At 39.3% G+C, this 23,046-nt stretch overlaps 1 protein-coding gene across 3 annotated transcripts in view; it reads left to right on the top strand.

Moving 5' to 3' along the window:
• SLC23A2 (solute carrier family 23 member 2) overlaps positions 1-22,567 on the top strand; it is a 110,399-nt gene extending 87,832 nt beyond the window's left edge. For all 3 annotated transcript variants that reach the window (XM_045005071.1, XM_045005069.1, XM_045005070.1), the window contains 10 exons: positions 135-205; positions 1,356-1,537; positions 5,696-5,816; positions 6,590-6,746; positions 8,782-8,929; positions 9,561-9,666; positions 14,281-14,410; positions 14,574-14,711; positions 16,146-16,241; positions 17,053-22,567. In XM_045005071.1, the coding sequence (XP_044861006.1) occupies positions 135-205; positions 1,356-1,537; positions 5,696-5,816; positions 6,590-6,746; positions 8,782-8,929; positions 9,561-9,666; positions 14,281-14,410; positions 14,574-14,711; positions 16,146-16,241; positions 17,053-17,285 (1,382 nt within the window). In that variant the 3' untranslated portion in view covers positions 17,286-22,567. The remainder of the gene's footprint in view (positions 1-134; positions 206-1,355; positions 1,538-5,695; positions 5,817-6,589; positions 6,747-8,781; positions 8,930-9,560; positions 9,667-14,280; positions 14,411-14,573; positions 14,712-16,145; positions 16,242-17,052) is intronic.
• Positions 22,568-23,046: the final 479 nt, after the last annotated feature.

Genomic DNA, 23,046 nt, shown 5'->3' with positions numbered 1-23,046 from the left:
GTTTCTCAAACATCGATCAGTCTAAAAAATAAACTACTGCCGAAGTATTAGGTGAATCTTTCCCTTCCTAAATAACAAAAACACTCTGAAGGGGACATAGAAATGAAAGCATGTTTGTTTTTTATTCCTCCAAGATGTAACAGTTACTAATGGAACAACAGAGCTGCTGCACACTGAACATATCTGGTACCCCAGGATACGAGAGGTAACATAAGTAGCCTTTCTCCGTTGATCATCCCATTTCAGTTAAGGTTTCTCATCCATACCTCTACATGTTCTTGTATTTTAAGTTTGTAATTTCTTCCTCCACTACCATTCAGTGTGAATATATCCCGTTATCTGCTTCGTGCAAATTTTAACCGTTCTTTATGCATGACTGAAAATGGAATGCAATGAGTCATTTACCATGTTAAAAAAGACACACGGTACAATACACAAGGGAGACTAACATTCCGTTGCTTAGACTGTGTCGTTTGTGTGCACCAGTAGCAGTTAAACACTTTATCAAGCCACTTGCCTACCCTTGCTCAGCAATTCAATAGGCTGTTCAATAGGCAGTTCGCAAATCACTTGACATCAAGGTTTCTCAAGCTGGATTCAGTTCTGATGGAGATGTTGATGCTCCCCAGAGACTTGCTGAATCTGCCTCGTTGCTTCCCCACCTCCAGCATTTTAGTATGAACTTTCTCATGTCCTACAGAGCCCAGGATGGGGGTTGTGCCCAGACATCACACTACAGAAGGATAGGTGGTAGCATAGTCCAGTTGAGGCATGTGTCATGGAACTTATCTCCCATCCCGTCGCTTTGGGCTGCCAATTTTTCCTCGATTTAAAACAACCCCTCTCTCTTCCCCATGTTCAAACCATAGCTACATCCTGCCAAGAGCCCTGCAGCCAAGAAGGCTGGCAGTCTCCTGAGACCACAACGCTGCTCTATGCCAGCTTCTAAGGAGCACTTGTGACCAATGCAGCATACACTCTGCCCCTAGGAGCTAAGAGCATCTCACCTCCGTGGCGCCACCAGCCCTTGCCGGTTCGATCTGAGAGCTTAAAGGTTAGCCTGGAACCCAGGTCTCCTGTATGACAGTGTGATGTGCTATCCACACAACTGCCAAACTGGCCCATTGGTCTGTTGGGTAATAGTTTTGTGGAGAAAAACATAAGTGTTATACGTAAGCAATAAGTCACTTAAACTCATAATTAGCTGTTGTATGACGAAAAACAGTTTGCTTAGGCCTACTTTGTCACTGAATTCTTTAATTGCAGTTTATAACCCAGAGCCGAAAAAGCATATTTAGTGTATCCATTTCAAACTTAATTGACCTGTATTTTTTTCCCATTCTTTTTGTGTTCAGATCCAAGGGGCTATTATCATGTCCTCCTTAATAGAAGTGGTGATTGGCTTCCTTGGCCTTCCTGGAGCTCTCCTGAGATACATTGGACCTCTGACAATTACACCAACTGTGGCTCTGATTGGCCTGTCGGGTTTCCAGGCTGCAGGGGAGAGAGCAGGCAAACACTGGGGTATTGCTATGTTGTAAGTACCCTTGGATATGGTTATCTGGGCTGCATTATGAAGTAAGGATGCATACCATTGTCACTCCACAGTGGTTCTCCTGCTCATGTCAGGGAGTGGTTTGCACAAAGACAAAGGGTAGGACGTAGCTTTTAGTAGTAATTAGTGTTTTGGTAGTTTTTGTTCATTATATAGGTTTCCTGCATTCCCATTGAACAACGGTTAGTGAGGAAATATGCACAGCTTTAGCACGTGTGTGACTTTCACCCTTTATTTTTACTTTCTCTGTTTCTCTTCTCCATCCGCGACCTTGTGTATTCCCTTACTTCCTTCTGCATTTAAATCCCTGCAGCAACTCTTAGGTTTCCCACTGTGGGTGGACTTCTCACCTCCTCCCCCATTCCATTTGTTGTTAGGGAATAGCAATTAAATAGTTAAGTATTGGCCAATCAATAAATCCTGTCTGACTCCTGCAGTGTAGAAATTTGTACAAGACTGGAAAGTGTCTCCTCAGTCAGCTAAATTCAACATATTTAAAAAAAAGAAAAAGCAGCTAACCTGCAAAAAAAAAAAAAAAAAAAAAAAAAAAAAAAGTCTCGTTTGAAAATACCATGACATGCTACAAAGAGTTGCGTTGCTAACTTGGGAGGCATAAAAGTACCTGTGAATGATCTGTTCTTTATTAAACAGGCAGTTAATCCTGTTTCACAGGATTTTTAATTTCCCAAACAGTTTTCTGACCTCATGTGTTACACAAATCAGAGTCCAAGGCTGAAATAATTTACTCTTAGGATGCATCATAGTGTGAGCACCGAGTGAAGATTGGGAAGCATGAGTTCCTAGATTGTGCTTCAGTTGTGCATCTAGGACGCTGGTCTGTTTGGTGAATAAGGCCAGTCACTCTTCAGGACAGCGCCACGTGAATTCCCCCTGCATTGTCCAGTAAGGGCACCCACTCTGGGCTCCAGGCTCTTCAGCTGTTACCTCTTCTTGAGTGAGACCTGTCTCTCTCTCCCTCCAGACTGGGGATTTTCTAGTTTGGATAGTTCCCTGCTTACACTTTCAGTTCCCCAGCAAGCCAGACTGCCTAAACCAGCCTGCATCTGCACTTTGCTTTCTCCTCAGAGGCTATAAACAGGTGTAATTGCCCAGCTACAAGTTACCCCGCAGTTCTTTGTAAGCAAGAACCTTTGTTCTTCAGATGAAAGCATTACAGAGAGAACCTTTTAAAAACAATAAAACTCTTCATGCATGCCAATAAGTTTACCAGAAATACCTCTCCTCTCCCTCCCCCGCCCAATCCAGCTAGGGCTATGGGCTCTGGCACGTTGATCCATCCTTCAGGCCTCACAAAGGGCTTTTGCTGTGGTTACAGGTTCATCACTGCTTTAGCTGAGAACAAGCACACCCATGAATAAGTCAGTCTCTCCTGTATACAGCTTGGATCTTTGATCTTCAGATTCTGAGAATAGATAATCAGCGGACTATGATTCTCTCCTTGGGGTTTAACTTTAAAAAGTTGGGTCTGCAAAGTTTGAATGCAAAGTTTGCATTCACTTTCCCCCAGGCATTTCCTAGGAAACTCAATTGTTTGTTCCAGAAGTTCCTTCTTGTCTGGCACATTATTTAAAATAGTCCTTTGAAGCTCATCATACTTCCCAGGGCTTTCATTGGCCATGTCTTCCTTCCCCACGCCTCCCTCCCTCAGAGAAATTACATCCAATCCCACAAAAATACATAAACTTTGTGTTCAATACAGTGACCTCCAAAGATGCTTAAACTTAATTCAATAATGTTTTTCAAGAATATTGCAGGAAAATTGCCTTGTCACAGGGCCTTAGGGCAAAATATTCTAATTTAGTTATAATACTTCTGTGTTTACTTAATGTCTTTCATCCAAGGATCGCAAAATACTATACAGAGACTGCCAGTAAGCCTCAATATTCCCCCCTGAAGCAGGCCTAATGTTATACCCATTTAGTAGATCATCAGGTTGAGACGCAGAGGTTTATTTGTGTATGGTCCCAATGAGGCAGTGGCAGAGTTGCAATTACATTTCGAGTTCTGACTCCCACTTCTGTGCTTTAACCACTGAATTAGGAAGCTTGTAACATCTGCCATGTTTGGGTAATCCAGTTTGAGTTCTTATCATTACTTTTATTTAATACTATCTGCAACCAGTTGAACTCTGGTTTAGGGTGAGCTAGTGACACTTAACAAAAGTAGTTCATCTCAGTAATGTCTTTTTTTGAAGAGAGCAAGATGTACCTCAAATGCAAGGAAAGGTACCTTTTATCATTCATACTTTTGCAAGTATGAATGACACTACTCCTGCACAGAACACTCTGTACCTGGAGTTTGAGAGAACAAAGCCTGTTTTTTTCCTGGACTAAAGGTGATTTGGAACAGGAAAAGACGGAAAGAAAAAAGCTTAAAATCTTTGAATTGGGGATGTAGCCTACTCCTAGAATTTAAAAAAGGGTTTATATTTAGGACAGCTTAACTCCAGTTTTTACGTAGTTTGCCTTCTGATTTGACTCATTAGAGCTAGACTGGCTCTCAGGATGAGGACTAGTATCTTGTTCAAGGTCAGCACAGAATACAGTAAGAGACTATAGAAGCATATGAGGTGACTACTTTGGGTAGGACCTGGAATAGGCCTTTTTTCAGGTCGTTTGTTAGTAATTTTTAGGCATCAAGACTGTTCTCCGCTATTGTGAGCTTGAGTAAAATATTAAATACTGTGCCTTGTTGATCCTCTTCACAGTATGAGCAGCAGTGACTTAAAATCTTACAACAGTGCTAAATTAATATTTTTTAATCCTTCTAAGCTAGAAGTTTGCACTTGTGACCCAGAGGCAAGTCCAAAACTCGAATCAGATGCTTTGGCACAAGAGAAATGGTTGCTTAATACTAGGACTTATAGGCATTATTGTAGTACAAGTAATAAACAGTATTATTATTAACACTAAAGTTTGAATGGAACTTTGAATATTGGTCTGCCTGGCCTTCAGGTGGGGGTGGGGAGGGGGAGAGATCATGATTTTTTGTTTTTTGTTTGCCATCGTTAGTATCATATTAGACAAAACAGTGTGGGTGGTTTTAGCAGTTCGTGTTGCCCTACAACTCTGCATTACACAAGCTGCATCTTCCCCTGCTTTGTGCTGTCTCTAAATGGATATGCATTTCTTTCACTTTTGAACACTTTCTCCTTCTTTCTGTTATTGGAGTCCGAGAAAACATGAATTGTTTTCAGAGAAAAAATGTGTTTCCTGTAAAAACTTAGCAGTGGGATGGGAATTAGAGTATGGCTTCACCAGGACTTACTTTCCATAAATCGATTGTGCAGCTTTTATCTATTAACCTAAAGGATAAGTGAATTACACCCCTGTGCCAGAGAGCCAGCACAGGTTCTGTATATCACTTAAACCCTATTTTGAGAATGTAAGTGGTGTGTAAGCCTTAAGCTGTCCTTCTGCATAGGGGTGAAATTTCACCCTGTGCTAATGTGTAACTCATTAATCTTTGACCGTTGCACTCACATGTTGGAGGGTGAATACACCACAAAATTGGAGCCTTTAAGAGCTGATGCCAGAACTGACTTTTTGGTAACTTAATTGAGTAATGTTTGTAAAGTGATTTGGCGATGATAGACTTTATGTAAGTACCAAGTATTAAGATCTCTCCATGTACTTGCCTCCAGCCTGTCTCTGACCTCCCCTTCTGCGTATTTAGCAGTGAGATTTCATAGGGTCCTAGATCTCTGTGCTTTCACACAGTCCTGGCTATGGGTAGCGGCAGCACCCTAAAGACAGGAGTTATAGAGAACAATATATCCCTCAATCGCAGTAGCTTTCCCATCTCTGAAAATGCATCACTCAGTGGCCTAGATCTCTTAATCTCGCTCCCTCTGTTCTGACCTATTTACCTCTAGCTGTATTATGACACTCTAAAGCATGTATACAGATTTTATAGTATTAGCTTTCTCATTACAATGACTTCATACTTACAGTATTCATTTTCTCTCTGTAAAGATGTTTCACCTTGGTTAAGCACCAAAATATGCTGTTATACCTTGGAAGCAGAATGTCCGCAAGAGATGGCAATATTATATTCGTAATGGGAAGGATTTTTAAAGTACTGATGCAAACGATTTATTGCCCTTTTTCTCTCCCTCAGGACCATTTTCCTAGTGTTATTGTTTTCTCAATATGCAAGGAATGTCAAATTCCCCTTACCAATTTACAAATCCAAAAAAGGATGGACAGCCTACAGGTTGCAGCTTTTCAAAATGTTTCCCGTAAGTAATTCCACTTGTCTTTCACTTAGGAATAAAATTGCTTTTGTTTTTTCCATACCACAGGTTATGGTGTAATAAAGTCTGAAGGGACTCTTTGTTTTTCTCTGAATTGGTGAAGACTGTTTTGATTTTTCTTCAACCAGTTCAGCAGATCACAAAAAATAATAATGGGGATAACAGCACAGATGCACTATTAAGAAATGCCACAAAATTTTTCATTTGGTACAGGAAATGGTGACAAACCTCTAGTATTATTAGTCCCCATTCTTGCAGCTGGCTCCATGTGGGCTGTCCCCTGTGCCTGTGCAGAACCAGTTACAGGGTCCAGGGTGGGAAAAGGAGGAGTGAAGGAATGTGGAGGAGGAAGGAGGGGTTCACATCTTAAATTTAGCTTTCCAAAGTAGGGAGTGGTAAAGTTCACTATCTTCAGGCTTTCTGTAATATGCACTTGAGTTTATGTGAAAAGCTTCCTTTTATGTTTTTGTTAAAACAAAAACTAGTGCAGTAATTCCTGAAGTACTCACTTTGGAGGCATTCCCTGTTTTAAAAAGGGGAAAAAGTCGACTTTAAAGCTTTTCTAGATGCAGTTTGTTTAAAGGATAATCTATCCAACAAGTCCATTATAGGATTTATTATTATGGTTTTAAGTATGTCTGATATGTAGGTCATAGAGGTTTGCATGAACAATTCACTATTGCTGAATATTTCCTTGTTGATAATTGGATAAAGTGTGTTCACTTTAAATACCTTTTTTTTTCCCTCCTCATCCCCAGATTATTCTGGCTATCCTGGTGTCATGGTTGCTTTGCTTCATCTTTACTGTAACAGACGTCTTTCCACCTGACAGCACAAAGTATGGGTTCTATGCTCGCACTGACGCTAGACAAGGAGTGCTGTTGGTAGCACCCTGGTTTAAAGTTCCTTATCCTTGTGAGTATGATATAAAATGTGTACGTGCTGGGAATTAGAAGTATGCTCACAAGATCCTTTCAGTGTTCCCTGCTAACATTACTGACCATGTCATACCATTGGCTTCTGATATGTTTAGACAATCAGAGGGATGGGATTTTAAACTGACCTATAGAAACCAAGGATTTTAAACCTGGGTATGGCTTTCCCTTTATATACAAAAACAGCACAAGCTGCAGGGCCTCATTCAGAGAGGTGCTGAGCACCCTCAACTCACGTTTGCTGGAGGAGGAGTTGAGGACCCTCAGTACCTCACAGGATATAACTAGATAACTATTGCTGTTTAATAACTAACATCTGTTTTTGCATGTTCTCCCACAAAAGAGTAACTTTTGACCAATGGATACGGCAAAGCAACTACTGGGATTCCCAGGAAATGATGGGTTTAATTTTCCTTAACATGCACTTGCTGATATGCAGTTTGTTGCGCAGCAAGCTGTTACTTTCATACACTCCACTGCTAATAGTACTGTAAGATATAGGTGATGTGGCGGGTGCGTATAGCTCCTGTTAAGATGCTGAAGTCATTGAGAGCTATAGTGAGAACAAATTAATACACGTGTCTTGATTTTAAGCCACCTAAGAGCATCACTTAAATGTGCAGGTTTGGGTTTTTTTGTTTTCCAGAACTGAGCAGATTTCTTCTCATCCACTTCTGATGATTATGATGAAAATTTTCAAATTTGGGAGCCTGAATTTGGGCACTACAGTAGAAGTGGCCTGGCTTTCAGAAGGGCCAAACTCCCATTGTTTTCTGTGGGAGTCTGAACAAGTCTGAAAATTAGAACACTTCTGTTTATTGGCCTAAATAATAAAGATAAGTGTCAAACTTCAGGCATCAAATTTTAAACTGTTGGTTCATGTCTGAACTCCCTTACTCTATGTGCTAGGTGAATTTCCTGATCACTGCACAATGTCCAAATGGATGTATTACAACTTGGTAATTTTAACCGATTAAGTGCTGCAGTGTATCTTTCTACTTTTGAAATGTGATAGTGGGTTGGAGAAACAGGATACTTGGGGCATAAGTGAATTTTACAGTTAAACCATTAGACATTTATTCTTTTGCCGATGGATCTAAAGCTTAAAATTGGTATCGGGGGACTTATCGTCACATTTCTCATTAACACAAATTGCAGTTTCACAACCAAATTTAATTGTGCCCCTTTGAGGTGAAAGGAGCAATACCAGAAATGCATAGAAATACTATCACACAGAAATGAGGCACCTGCATTTTGGTTTTTCATGTGCTTTAGTTCATATTGAACATTTTAAAGAAGTAGTTTCTGAAGTATGTTCTGTAAAATGTGATGTGAAGCAAATGAAGATTTTCGGGGGGAGATGGGGGGCTGTGGGGAATTGGGTAGTGGTATTATTTTTCAAATCGAAGATGTATTAGACTTCCCTGGGTCACTAACTAATGTATGTATAACTTAAACTGCTTAATTGGAAGTGTGCCTCTGTCTTTAAAAAAGATGAAGCCATCAAGGCAGTGGTTATGAAAATAATGGCAAGATTTTTCTTCTGTCTTAAAATCAGGCTTATTTTAGTATTGTGAAGGTTTGGAGAGATGGGGTGTTGGCATTTGGATAATCACAACTGGTAGTTTTTGTCTTTTTTTTTTTTTTTTTTTAGATTGTTAGCCCTTGAAGGCAGAGCCCAAATGTGCAAACAAATCATAATTATGTGATTAGCCCACACTGATCTGACTTTCAAACTACAGCTCAGATCATTGAGATTTCTCATGAATGTAAGCAGTTTGTTTTTAAACATGGCCAAGCCAGTTAAAATGGTTAGAGTCTCTAAAAACTACAGTGGTTTACATTTAACCAAGTGTTTTTGCCTCTCATATCTAGTTGAATTAGATAGTTTTATTGAATGATCTTCATAGTCAATAGTCATGCAATCTGCAGTGGAACCAGTGGTTTTACATCTTAATAATGAAATTATTGTCTTCAGTAGAACAAAAGAGATTTCAGTTTTCTTCTCTTCACAGTTCAGTGGGGGTTGCCAACGATTTCAGCGGCTGGAGTAATAGGAATGCTTAGCGCAGTTGTTGCAAGCATTATAGAATCAATCGGAGATTACTATGCCTGTGCAAGGTTGTCTTGTGCTCCTCCTCCACCTATTCATGCAATAAATAGGTAAGTCACTTGGAAAAGAAATAAGTATAGTATTTTCTGCTGTCATGACTGCTTTGTACTCTGGCTGAGACAGAGTTTTATCATCAGATGTTTTGGTATCACATTTTATACAGTGATCGAGTCTAGAACCCAGTGATCTGATATCTAAAACATAACTATTTTGAATTGAGCTGTTTTAATGAAAATAATACTCAAAGCCCAATCCTGAACCTGTTGAACTCAATGGAAGTTAGACTTATGGCTTCAGTAGGAGCCACACTCATGTATATCCTAATATTGTCTTTATCATATTGCTGGAATCATTAAAATATTTGGGCTTTAAATTCATTACAAGGAATCAGTGTCTGCATCTTGTTAAATGCAGCTGAAATTAAATTTTAAGAGTAGAGAGTAATTTTAAACTTTGATTTTTCTACTTCATTGTATTTTCCTAAATTGTTTTATGAATGTAGATATCTGGGATGGGGCAACAAGACCCCACTGCAGTTAGTTAGATGTACTTAAGTGTTGAAATGTTCAGTGGATCAGAACTTGGGGACAAGGGACCATGATAAACATCTACTTAGTGTGCAGCCATTTAATACATTTTGAAGTGAGAGAATTTTAACTCTTTTCCCTTCATGAATTACAGAGGGATTTTCATTGAGGGTCTTTCCTGTGTTTTGGATGGAGTATTCGGTACTGGTAATGGATCCACCTCGTCTAGCCCTAACATCGGCGTCTTGGGTATCACTAAGGTACATGTTCTATTCTGATCAGCCAGTAATCAATTCCCTGAGTATTGCTTAATCTTGTAGTACCCTGGCTCTCACCATTTATATTGTTTCATGACATAACCCTCTACGGGGAAGTAATGCTCTCTTGTATCTTGTTGTGCAAACCCTCTGCCACACAATATTTTGAACTTCCTTAATCTGACTACACTGGGCATTTTCCTGTCAAGATGTCCATTATGAATAAGAGACCTTAAAACCTTTTCTTCATTTTGTCAAAAGCAGTTTAAAAACCTATTTCAGGAATGTAACATGAGATCAATTTGATCTTTGTGCAAACAAAGTTGATTTTACAGTTTTCAAATTGGTTGGGCTCTAGAGTAAATAGAAATCAATGCTCTGGTATGTATCCTTGCTGTGAGGTAATTTATAACAATGACTGAACATTTTACACACGGGTGTATTACAATGCAAACCTTAAGGCCTTGTCCACACCTGGGTTGGGAGGGAAAGGTTGTTTAGCCACCTGTTTAGCAACACTGGTGAAATCTCCTACTGTGCAACTGGGGGTTTGCCCTGGTGCTGTTGCATTGATGTAGGTACATCAGATGTTAAAAACCCCATTGTAGGTTTAAATTAAATAGACAGCTGGTATTTGTCCTCAGCTTCTTATTAGCTTTTAAAGCACCTAAAATGCTTTGGATGCTATATTTCTATATGTATACTTTGAAAATGCCCTATGCTTTAGGCTTGTTCAGCAAAGTATGTCAGCATATGCCTAACTTTAAGTAGATAAGTCGTCCCATTAGTGCCCCCCCCCCCCCCCCCGCTACAGAAAGGATGTGGACAAATTGGAGAGAGTCCAGTGGAGGGCAACGAAAATGATTAGGGGGCTGCAGCACATGACTTAGGAGGAGAGGCTGAGGGAACTGGGCTTATTTAGTCTGCAGAAGAGAAGAGTGAGGGGGGATTTGATAGCAGCCTTCAACTACCTGAATGGGGTTCCAAAGAGGATGGAGCTCGGCTGTTCTCAGTGGTGAGAGATGGCAAAACAAGGAGCAGTGGTCTCAAGTTGCAGTGGGGGAGGTCTAGGTTGCATGTTAGGAAAAACTATTTCGCTAGGAGGGTGGTGAAGCACTGGAATGGGTTACTTAGGGAGGTGATGGATTCTCCATCTTTAGAGGTTTTTAAGGGCCTGCTTGATAAAGCCCTGGCTGGGATGATTTAGTTGGTGTTGGACCTGCTTTGAGCAGGGGGTTGGATTAGATGACTTCCTGAGGTCTCTTCCAACCCTAATCTTCTATGATTCTATGATTAGAATTAATGGGGACTGTTCACATGCCTAAGTAGGCACATGCTTTAGTAATTTCCTGATTTGGGACCTTGGCATACAGGCTGATTTGTTCAACCTCCATTATTAATATTGTTAAGGATACCAAATTACTAAGAGTAACCATTTGTTATGAATGTGCATATTTTTGTCAAATATTTGGCATAAGTGATTGTGGTGTTTGAACTCAGAAATCAGATCCAGCTTCTTCTAGCAAATGAAAATAGATGTACATAGCATATACTGGATCTTTGATGACAGATCACAATATATATTTCATTTACAACAATTGTATTAAATCTTTTTAGTTAAAATCAACATCTGATTTTCAAACTCTTTTTTGGGCAGTACAGAGGGATGGCTTCATTTTCTTAAATACACATACCATTCTGGAGCATCTCTGTCTATTTTTTTTCTGCACTAAAACAAGTGTATTTGCTTTGGCTGAGAATAGAAATTCTAACAGCGCCATCTGCTGACTATATCTCTCTTCTCCTTTTTTATTATTGAAGGAAATTCCATAGGAAAAAATTAGTGTAAATATTTATAAAAAGATGTTTAATTATAAAAGGTTTATTTTGACCAAATCATCTCCGTTTCTACTGCCTAATTCTCATGGGAGTTATCGTAAGGCAAGGTTCCAAAGAGGCATGTAAACTTTGTATGGGGTTAAAAACCTATTTGCAGGCAGGTCTACACTCCGGGGGTGCATAAGGGGAGGGAGCAAGCAAGGGCATGCCCCTCAATAATTGCCCCAGGGTGGGGGCACACAACTTGCCCCTCTGAAAGTGGTCAATTTTTTTATTCCTGCACATGCCAATCTACGCTAGCACAGGTGATTTGGCACTCTATGAACTAAAATTGCATAGGGTTCTTTGAGCCTATACCAGTGAAAAATCTGTGGGTGTAAAATATACCCCAGTGCAGAGTGCAGCATGAAGCTCATGCACAGTTTAAGGTCCAATTTTGAGAGCTTAAGTGGCACTTGGATAGGGCATAGGCCTTATGCTAGACCCCTGCTCAGGTGAATTTTACTCTGTGAGAAGAGAATCGAGTGGTGTATCTGACTACAGGGCAAAAGCTTCAGGCATCTTGCACTGCAAACATTCATAATGAAAAGGATATTAAATGTCAATAAGATACTAAGTGTCCGAGGGGTAGCCATGTTAGTCTGGATCTGTAAAAAATGACAGAGAGTCCTGGGGCACCTTATAAACTAACAGACGTATTGGAGCATAAGCTTTCGTGGGTGAATACCGCTTCGTTGGATGCATGTAGTGGAAATCTCCAAGAGGCAGGTATAAATAGACTGATTCTTGCCTGCATATTTATACCTGCCTCTTGGAGATTTCCACTACATGCATCCAACGAAGTGGGTATTCACCCATGAAAGTTTATGCTCCAATACGTCTGTTAGTCTATAAGGTGCCACAGGACTCTTTGTCGCTTAATAAGATACTAATTTGCTGTACGTGGTTTCCACTGGTTTTGAAATAAAACCCTTTTTTGTTCAGCTTGTGTCTAAGTGTCTGGGAACGTGTACTCAGATCTAATTCAGTTCTGAATAAGATGTTTTCAGTAACACACTACTCACGGTGGGATTCAAATCCCAGTTGAGACTTCATTTGTTTAATGCCTAAAGGTTGAATATTTGCATGTCAATTTCCTTTTTACTGGCTGTGGATGTGGTGGTGATTCAGTTCTTCTGCAGTTTTCACGCTCTATCATAAAGTATTCAGTAATGAGAAAGGGATAGCAAGTCAGATGGGAAATTAATACTAGACAAATAAGGAAATATTTTTAATCAAGATATTTTGCAGAGTTGTTTGCATTGCCAATCCACTAAATAACTAATGTTGACCAGCCTGGCTTCTCTTTGCAATTGGTCTCTTTCCACATCACAGGTAACATTGAGAATGATTAAGCAATGAAGAACATTGTGAAAATATTCTCCTCTACGCACAAAGGCATAATGTGTTTCTTTTTTAAATTCAAATGATACATAATTGCAGCATGAGCTGCCCCTGCTTGTGTCTGACCCTGTTAGCACCCAAGCACTTTGAGGAACTAATTGTTGCTTATACCGAGTGTCCCTTTTTGGGTGAAGCACCCTGTTATACCAGTTGGCTCAGTTAAGTGCTCAAGCATTGGAAACAGCCACACATAATAGTGATTTTTGTTACTTATGGCCTGTATGAAGCTTAACATTGCTGAATTCAAAACCTCTAAAAGGTTATGCTGGGAACAAATTTTCAAACCTACCAGAATAGGGTCCTGTGCATACAAATATGTATGTATGTACACGAGTCTCTCTCTAGTTCAAAACACATTATACTTGTATATAAACGTACACTACAACATAAAATGTAAGAGTAATACTACACTATAGATTGCACAATTAAAATATAAAAACATTATGGAAATGGAAATACTAAAGTTCCTGCAACATTAGCTGAGCCAAATTCTGCAAGTGACAAATTCTGTAGCTGCTTAAGAGAGATGACTTAAAATCAGTTACATGATCTCAGGCAGGGAAATTACACCTGACTGAAGTGAATGGAGGTGAGGCAAAATTTTACACTGTTGCTGTTACCTGGCGATATGTTTTTCTGTGAGGCTGTGTTAATGTGGTGCCAAGGCAAATGTTTACATTTTGGTCCCATTTGTTGTTATCTTGGGGCATCCATGTACAATTTGTGTTACATAGTTGATTTTAATTTTTGTAGACCAAACTACATCAAGGAAACCATGCTGGGCAAGGTTAATGGTTCTGTAGTTTCAAAACAGCTTACAGTCTAAATAAGCAAAACCAAACCATATTATGTCACAGTTGAAGTACAACCATGTTCCAACTATGAAACTTGAGACATTTGTAATACTGTGCAGCCAGTATTTTAAGGAAGGCCGGGGCGGGGGGAGGGGAGAGGGTATCTAACTGGAAAACTGAAGCAACTGGTCCTAAAATTGAGATCTCTGCAGTTTTTGCTCCTCCTCTGATGATCTCCAGTTCCTGTAGGGTGTAGGTTTGGGGTGGAGAGTGTGCTTTGTGTTTCACTGGAGAATTGAGTCTCCCTTATGTATATTGTCTCAGCCAGACTAGCTGTTGTTGTACAGGGTTACTTTGCTTTGTGATGTCATGAAGGACTACAGGAGATTGCTGGGCTCTGTTTGGAGAGAATTTCAAGAGGGATTAGACAATAAAATATAGATTTTTTTTTCTAGTATTAAAAAGTAAGACATTAAAGTTGGTGTAAATGTGCATTTTTCTGAAGTATTCTGCTTTATTCCTCTCCCGTTGTGCTTTCTAGGTTGGAAGTCGTAGGGTTATTCAGTATGGTGCAGCCTTCATGCTCTTACTTGGAATGGTTGGGAAGTTCAGTGCGCTGTTTGCATCCCTGCCTGACCCAGTGCTTGGAGCCCTCTTCTGCACCCTCTTTGGTAAGTGTCTATTTCTCTGCTTCTCTTCATATGCTAGTTGATTGTTTGACAGCCTTTAACCTAAGTGGTGTATATCTGTGGATGTTAGCTAACCTTTGAACAAAATAATTGAACAAAAAGGAGAGAGAGTCTAAAAGTTCTCACTCTTGATTGTTTTGTTTAGGAATGATTACAGCTGTGGGTCTGTCCAACCTCCAGTTCATAGATTTAAACTCTTCACGTAACCTCTTTGTACTTGGATTTTCCATCTTCTTTGGACTTGTCCTTCCAAGTTATCTCAAACAAAACCCACTGGTTACAGGTACGAACTTTTGATTCATTCATGTGAAAATGCTGTACCAAGTGAAACAATGGGCTAGTGATAAATACTTCATTTAAAAAAAAAAAGACATCTGGGCCTTTCCTACAGTAGGAGCACCTTGCCAGTATAGGTATATTCAAGTGTAATGTACCAATAATGCAATCCTAGTGTGGAAGCAGCTTATCGAAGCAAAATTGCACATTTCCTGGCATAGCTGATTCCATGTGCAGATTTGCCAGAATAATTAGGGCTTTTGCTGGCACAGCTATGTTGGCCAGGGATCACATCCCTGACTACCATAGTTATGCTAACAAAAGTCTGTAGTGTAGGCCTGGACTTATCTGCTCCTTTACTTAAGGCTCTATGTTCCCAGGCCAGAGAGCTGATGAGATGGTGAGACCCAAGAAGATTTTTCTAGATGGTGTGGAGATGACGTTCTCGCCTTACCTTCTGTGGGTGACGGTGGAGAGGGACGCAGGGTCTGGAGAGGACCCATTGCTAGATGGGTGGAAGAAGAGTTGAGAGAAGTGTGCATTTAGAAAGCTAGAGCTAATCTATAAAAGGTTTTAAATCACTGGGGAAAACATTGAACTAGATCTTGAAATGTGGGTATTAGTATTAACCTTTGACAAGACTGATGTTTTTGTCACTTGCAGGTGTATTTTAGTGAGAGAGCGCCTCAAAATTCAGTTTATTTCAGACTTTTTAATGACTGATTTCTTAACTAACCTGGGGAGAAGCTGTTTTGATTTCTGTCACCACTGGGATTGATGCAGATATGTAATCTTTTGAAGAAAGCCCCTGAACCAGAACTAATTTTTTTGGTGAAAGATACAAGTCTAAACTAGATTTTAATCATGCTGCTTCAAAAGCAGATTGAGAGGCTAATCTAGTTCATTTTGGCTGAGATTTATTTCAACAAACCAAGGGAGAACTAAATTCAAAGCAATAATAGAGTAATCCTTAATGAAGAACCTTGTAAACTACTTGCCATTCCAAGGAATGATAGTTAATAGTTGGGCTGTTTTGTCAACATAATTTTGAAATTTGAAAAAATCTCGTATTTTTTATCTAGTGGTTTTTTCATTGCATTAGCAGAAGTGTCTCCCATAGATTTATTAAAGAAAATGGTGTTCTAAGCAATCTGAAATGAATGCCTTTAGGGTTAGTTTCCTGACTGATTTAAATCCAGAACTGTAGACTCTAAAATGAGTAATACTTCCCTCAGTCCTACATACTAGACTAGATTAGTGGCAGATGCTCCTGTAAACTGTTTGCAACGACCTAATCCTCTGCTCTTCGCTTATTCAAGCAAAGCTCCCCTTGAGCTCACTGGGATTTTTTGCCTGGTTAAATACATGAGATCAGGCCCCCAAATAGGGTGTTCACATGTAAAAACTGCAAATCCTGACCTAATTCTTTTTCTTTTTCTAGGAATAGCAGGCATCGATCAAGTGTTAAATGTTCTTCTCACTACAGCCATGTTTGTTGGCGGGTGTGTGGCCTTTATTTTGGATAACACCATTCCAGGTCAGTTTTGTGATGATGTTGTATTTGAAATTTAAATGGCTTCACCTGCCTTTCTGAATGAGTATTCTCACTGTTAACTGTGGAGGCGGCATGGCTTGGAGATTAGAACACAGAACTGGGATGCTGGAGATCAGAGCTTAATTCTTGGCTTGAATTCACTGACTTGCTGTGCTGCCTTAGGCAAATCATTTAACGTCTCTCTGCCAAAAGGGCAACGTAAGTTAAAAGATGTACTGATGATTACGAAATGAAACCAGGGAAAAGAACAGACTGTTGAAGCCACTTCCTTAGTAGAAGATCATATAAGGCCTGATCCTACTTCCATCAAGTCACCATTGACATAGGGCTGGTCTACACTATGGGGGAGGGGAGGCAAATAAATCTAAGTTACGCAACTTCAGCTACATAAATGACGTAGCTGAAGTCAACGTACTTAGATCTACTTACCCCGGTGTCTTCACTGTGGTGTGTCGATGGGAGACACTCTCCTGTCGATTCCCTGTGCGCTTCTCATTGAGGTGGAGTACCGGAGTCGACGCTAGAGCGATCGGCGATCGATTTATTGCGTCTATACCAGACATGATAAATTGACCCCTGCTGGATCAATCGCTGCCCGTTGATCCGGCCGGTAGTGTAGACAAGCCCTTAGTGGTGTAGGAACAACCCTGTACTAGAGGTTCTACCTTTGCAGTGAAGTTCTGTTTTTCCCTCCCTGAGAATACTATATGTCTTCCTAGACTGGCTGCTTGCGGAACATGATATCTTTGAAGTAGAATGAGTTTCCCTCCCATTTTTTTTTATTTAACTTCAGGAAGCCCGGAGGAGAGAGGAATCCAGAAATGGAAGAAAGGCGTGGGCAAAGGCAGCAAGTCCCTGGAGGGCATGGAAACATACGATTTGCCCTTTGGCATGAACTTTATCAAAAAGTACAGGTGCTTCAGCTTCTTGCCCATCAGTCCCACCTTCATGGGCTACACGTGGAAAGGCTTCAGGAAAAGCAGTAACTGCAGGAGTTCAGATGAAGACTCTGAGGCTACCGTATAGCCTTGGTTGCAATTATATTATCTCGTTGTAGTAACAGATGTATTTGCAGTTTCTTGCTGATTAAGAAGCATTAAAATATATGTTTTGTATATCTGCATTTAAATTCTGGAACCAGAGCTGAGACAGATTTAAAAAAAAAAAAGCTTTCCTGTTGTGGATGGTGATTGCTCTATATAGTGTGTCTGGTTGCCTAATTGGTTACTGATCTGGGTAAAATTTAAGTGCCCGAGTCCCATTTTCAGAACAGATTTAGGTCCATAAATGCCTAACTCACTTTTGAAAGTGGAACTTCAACTCCTAAATTACATACCGGTAGGTGCTTTTGAAAATCTTATCCTCTGATTATTTTATTTAAATCATTGGTGCTGATGTTTTCGGCACATCCATTGCTGGCAGAGTTAGTTGTGCCAGAAAATTTGAATCCATGTGTGAAATGAGTAAATACCATTTTATTCACTTGTAAAACACAGACACCAATATCAAGTCAGTTGTATTTTTTTCCAGTTATAGCTCATACATTCCATATTTTTTCCACACAGCCACCTGTAAATCAGACATTATATCGTTGTGGCTAATGGGTATATCACTAGAATATCTTTGCAATCATTGACAATGCATTCAGAGATTTCCAGACAACAGTTTCCTTACTAAATTATGCCAGATAAAAGCACTGATTTACCCATGTGATCTACTACTGTGCAAGAATCTCTTTGATATCTTTTAGATATGTTGCTCTTGTCTACCTGGAAGCTTGCCACCTAACTGGTGCCTGAGTCGAAGTTCTCTTTAAGGGAAGTGTCAACTTTATTTTTACTTGGATAGGGAACTATTTAATTTCAAGACTGTTACATTTTCCTAGCCCAACAGCTTTTATCATTACAATACAGTGCATATATCCACTTTAATCACAGACTCTTCCTGAATGAAAATGTGAATTTGTCTAAGCAGCCCCATATATGTAGAAATCAACAGGGCAAAATATCAGCATTTGCTTATTCTGACTTGTACCTAATTTTCTTCATCCTGCTCAGACTATCTCTGTCTGACTAGTGCTGCTTGAATAAGAGTGGCCTATGTATATGCTGCCTTTTTTCCCTCCTCTGGGGACTAACACAGCAGCTGTTTGTTTTTACAAGTGGATTTTTTAAATAGCGGAGACACTACATTTGGCATCATCGTCCACTGGATGGTTTTAACGGGTATTGGGCCCAGTGACGGTGCCATTCAGATATTTTTTTTCTGGAATAGCCTCAGCTCTGATGTTATGTGGATGTTAATACTCATCATGCATTCATAATTATAAGATTTTATTCATGTTTAATGTTCTTACTATTGCAAGTTAGTTTTAGACGTCAGTGTTTCAGTGTGGCCCAAAAAAGCATTTTTAAGCTGTGGAGATCATCAGGGAAGTGTAGTGTAATGTACTCTTAAGGCCAGTATGCTCTACGATGCTTGCATTTTGTATCTCTGGATAAAAAATAAAGGTAGATACTGTAATTCACTAATATATTTATCAAAGTTGACTACTGGACAAGAGCAGTAAATTTTGTTATTGAAGCATGGAAGGGCTGGGGTGGGGGAGGGGAGGGGAAGAAAATTGCTTAATGGATCAGTATTGAATAGTGCAGAGTCAAAATGATTCCATTGATATAGTTTTCAGCATGTCATGGCTGTTTATGCAACATATTTTTATACAACTTTTTCCATAACAAACCATGTATTTGTTCTTGCTCCAAGGAACTTTCAGTAGTTTGCAGTTGTGGCGTCAGTTGGACTTTGTTGAAAGCCAGTCAGAAGAATTATTGTGTAATAGACAAGGTTATGTCACCTGTAGTGCAAAGCTGTTCTTATCTTTTATTTTGCTCTACAGGCAATGAGAGGGGTTACAGAAATTACCCGTCTCCTTAGGAACGGATTTGGCCAAGAGCACTGATCAGTAACACTAAGCTTCTAAATTTTCCACCTTTTATTTTATGTGCAACCAAAGATGTGAGGGAGTTTCAATTAAAAAAAAGAAAAGCCGCTTGTATGAGGTGGTTATAATCATGTAAAATGCCAAAGCTGGTTCATTTATAAATGTGGGGTCAGGAAGGCAAAAGTTTGAATTAAAGAAGATGCCACTCATTAAAAGCAGACTTCTCGATACTTAAAATCTAATAGTACATTTTGCTCTGTGGACTCAGCAGCGAATGTCATGTTTGAGGCTTGTCTGATCTTTTCCCAAAAGAGTATGTTAATGTAAGGCAGTGGAAAGAAACTAAAATCTTACAACAACTTTAGGAACCATTTGGCTACCTTACAAGATTGCTGGCAGAATGACTTGCATGTTAACCCTGTAATGCCAGGCAGCTTGTGTGTTCTTGTATTAGCATGACACGTCATGCAGTAGCAGACCACACAGTGGGAAATCCTGACTTGAAAATTAAATAGATTTTTTTCCCTACAAGATCTTACTTTGGATGAAGTAAAGCGCTGCTGCACGCACACACAGAAATGGCCTCTTTAACATGTTTGAAAGAACAACCACTTTAAATAGTCTTTAGGTGCTGCATGGTAGTTTGAATCAAATAGTTCAACCGCCATTCTGAGGATTTGTTTTTCTGAGATACAATACCATTCTTGACGGAAGAAAGTACGTTGGATTATGGAAAGCCAGAGCCTCCTCCATCTAAAATCTTATAGTTAGATTCTTTCCTGGTCCTACCACGCTGATTCCATCGACTGCGTGAGAGAAGTTTAGCAAAATATATACTGGAGGATCACAATGTTTAGCTGACACGCTTTGCTTTGCTAGCCACCTTGAAAACTAGTATTTAATGTGGTTGAGCAGTCCATTTTGCATCCAAAATCCTGAAACATTTAACTTCTGAGAAAGGTGACTTCTTGAATCCTCTTCTTTTAAGAAAGCTGATGGTTAAAGTTGAGCCTTAATTTTGCAAGGATAACCAGAAGAGAGCTGATGAAACACTGCATATAGCAAAATGTTTTAACAAAGTCACCGGCAGTACACTTAACATCTGATGTTAACTGCAGCACCCAGAATGTTAGATGTCTTTGTGTATATCTTAGCTTTCTCAGATAAGAGTGGGGGGAAAAGCTCACGTGCACAGTTTTGCCTTGGGAAGAGAAATCCCCCTTCCTTTTGTGTGTCTGTTTCTGAGAGGAATCTACAATTGCCAATCAAATACTAAGTGCAGGTTTTTAATACCCTTATTCATGGTAGGAGAGTCCACACCCCCGAGAAAACAAAACACTTAAAATTTGAATTTTGGTTAGAATGGTGTGGAAATGCTGTTAACTTCAGGTGATGCAAAGTTTACCACATGAGGTGCCGCAGGCAGATACGTTGCAGAGTTTTGCTCTGTAATTTTGAAAAACAGTTGGATACTTTAAAAGTTTCTTGTTTACATTTATACTTAAAGGGGTAAGTTGGTGGGGGAGATGGGAATAGAAATATGGTTTATTGCAATACTATGTTTTTGCTGTATATGTACTTGCCTTTCTAATTGATAAATCAGACAATAGTGTATAAAGAAGACAACACCTACTAAAAGGACTAGAAAAAGATGAGGTGTTTCAACTAGATTTAAATATAGAATGGCAAATATTCATGGCAAAATATCATGTTGTCGTATCAAAGGTGTATAACTATATTCAAAGCAAAATAGCTTTGGGGCTTTTGTAGCCATCCTTTTATTGTATTGATCTTTTTGGTTAAATTAAGAACTCTTGCTAACAAGTTTTCTAAATAGAACATTGACAAATTATGCATCTTCAAAATTACATTTCATAGCAAATTTACCTCTATGACTGACTAATGTCATATTAGGATGTGCTGACTGACTGGCTTGATCAATAACCTATTGGGGAAAACATGACTACTTTTTTTTTTTTTCCAAATTCATACTCGGGATTTGCTTTACACCTTTTAATACTGACTTTCAATATGGCAACTTGGTCTGTACATGAATATTGCAGTATTTTATTTCCATATGTTAAAAATAACATTTCCACTCAGGATAATTTTTACAGGTTTCCTGGGAGGGAGTGGTATGATTGTCATGACAATGTCATGTGATGATAGAATTTCTTCATTGACGAATCTATAGTAGTTGTGTATACTTTATTTACCCGTGTTTGTTATTCCTGAAAAATGAAGGGTTTCTTATTGTTCACCTCCCTACTGAAATATCCTTACTTGCAAAGTAGAATCAACACTTACAAATTGAAATCCTTGATACAATTTATACCGTAAGAGGCGTCAGTCAGGTGAGAACAATCCGTTATGACAATGCCTTCATACCAAAACAGTGTCTCAAATATTCAGTTGATTAATATCACTTATGGTATAAGCAGCACTACAGGCACATGTGGTTTACAAATAGCCAACATCTGATGGTTTAAGTTAACCACTGGATGTTTGCATACAGTCCAAAGCAGCTTGTGCTAACATAATTTAGATCTGAATAAAAATGCCTGATGGACCCGCACAACCTAACTTTAGTTTTTGTAAGTGGCCTTCTCAAACCAAAAAATACCACTTTTTCCTCTCCAGAAAATCTTCCAGTGGTTTGTTTCCCATTTGGTGCATGTCTTGTAGGACTTCTTGCCCAGGCTTATGTTAACCTTCCTGGACGTGGGATAACAAATATTGCATGTCCACCTCTTTATATAGCTATTTATAATACTGGAGGAGGCCACACGCTTGCCAGTATTTAGCGTCCGCCCATGAGTCTTCTATACAACATAGTGCTGGGCTGCTTTAAGTGTTGGGGATTCATATTTAGCAACATCCAAACCATTCCTGTCAGGTTACAATTTGATTGTGACTGTGCATTGTCATCGGTACTTATTAATATCGAAGATGTATTTAGACTTGCCTCCTGTGTTATCTGGCATTTATTGTGACATCTTTGCATCTTGCTGCCAGTCCAAATTATTGTACTTTGTCTGTTTATAACAACCTTTGGCATATCAAACTATTGACTGTTCTTAGACAGTGGGGATAAATATTTTTCCATGAGTTTTTTTTGACTGACTTTGGCTGTAAACATTTTTATTTTGTTACATACCAAGGGTTTTCTGTTTGTTTTTTTTTATTTTTTGAGACGTGTAATTCTTTTATGGAGTTTTCGTATTTTGTTTTTCTAACATGGCTTCATTAAACGTTTAAATATTTAAAAAATATGTAATATTTGGACCAGATGTTGTGAATAATAGTAGATAAAGCTATTTTATTCTGTATTTTTAAAGCCTTTCAGTATAAATAAACGCTGACATAGATGCAACTTGGCAGTTTGTTGGTAGTACTCATTTTTCAAGAAATATGGAACTTGCACAAAGAGAAGCAATGGCTTATTTATCATTTTTATTTACAGCAATGTCTTGAATCTTCTAGTTGGGATTGGAGCTCTATGCTGTGTGCTGTACGAATACACAGAGGCAGCCCATAGGCTTACAATCTAAATAGACAAGATAGGAAAAGGGCGGGAAGGAAAACAAGCACACAGATTGATCACAGAGCAGGTCCCTGGGAGAGCTTGGAACAGAGGCCCCCTTCTGGTTCCCAGTCCAGTACCCTGTCCGCTAGACCGCAGTGTGTTCTCTTAATCCACTTTAAAGGGCCAATGAACAGATGAATATTAAGATTCTAAGGGAATGTGTTTATTTTCCTGTTTTACTCCCTACCAGTGTATGAATAGACCAAATAGCTGTTCCAGGGCTTTTGTGCTATTTTCGCTACTATTTTTGAATGGCTTTT

This window comes from Mauremys mutica, chromosome 2 (assembly GCF_020497125.1).
Source record: "Mauremys mutica isolate MM-2020 ecotype Southern chromosome 2, ASM2049712v1, whole genome shotgun sequence".
Lineage (NCBI taxonomy): Eukaryota > Metazoa > Chordata > Testudines > Geoemydidae > Mauremys > Mauremys mutica.
This window is presented reverse-complemented; position numbering and strand designations above follow the sequence as displayed.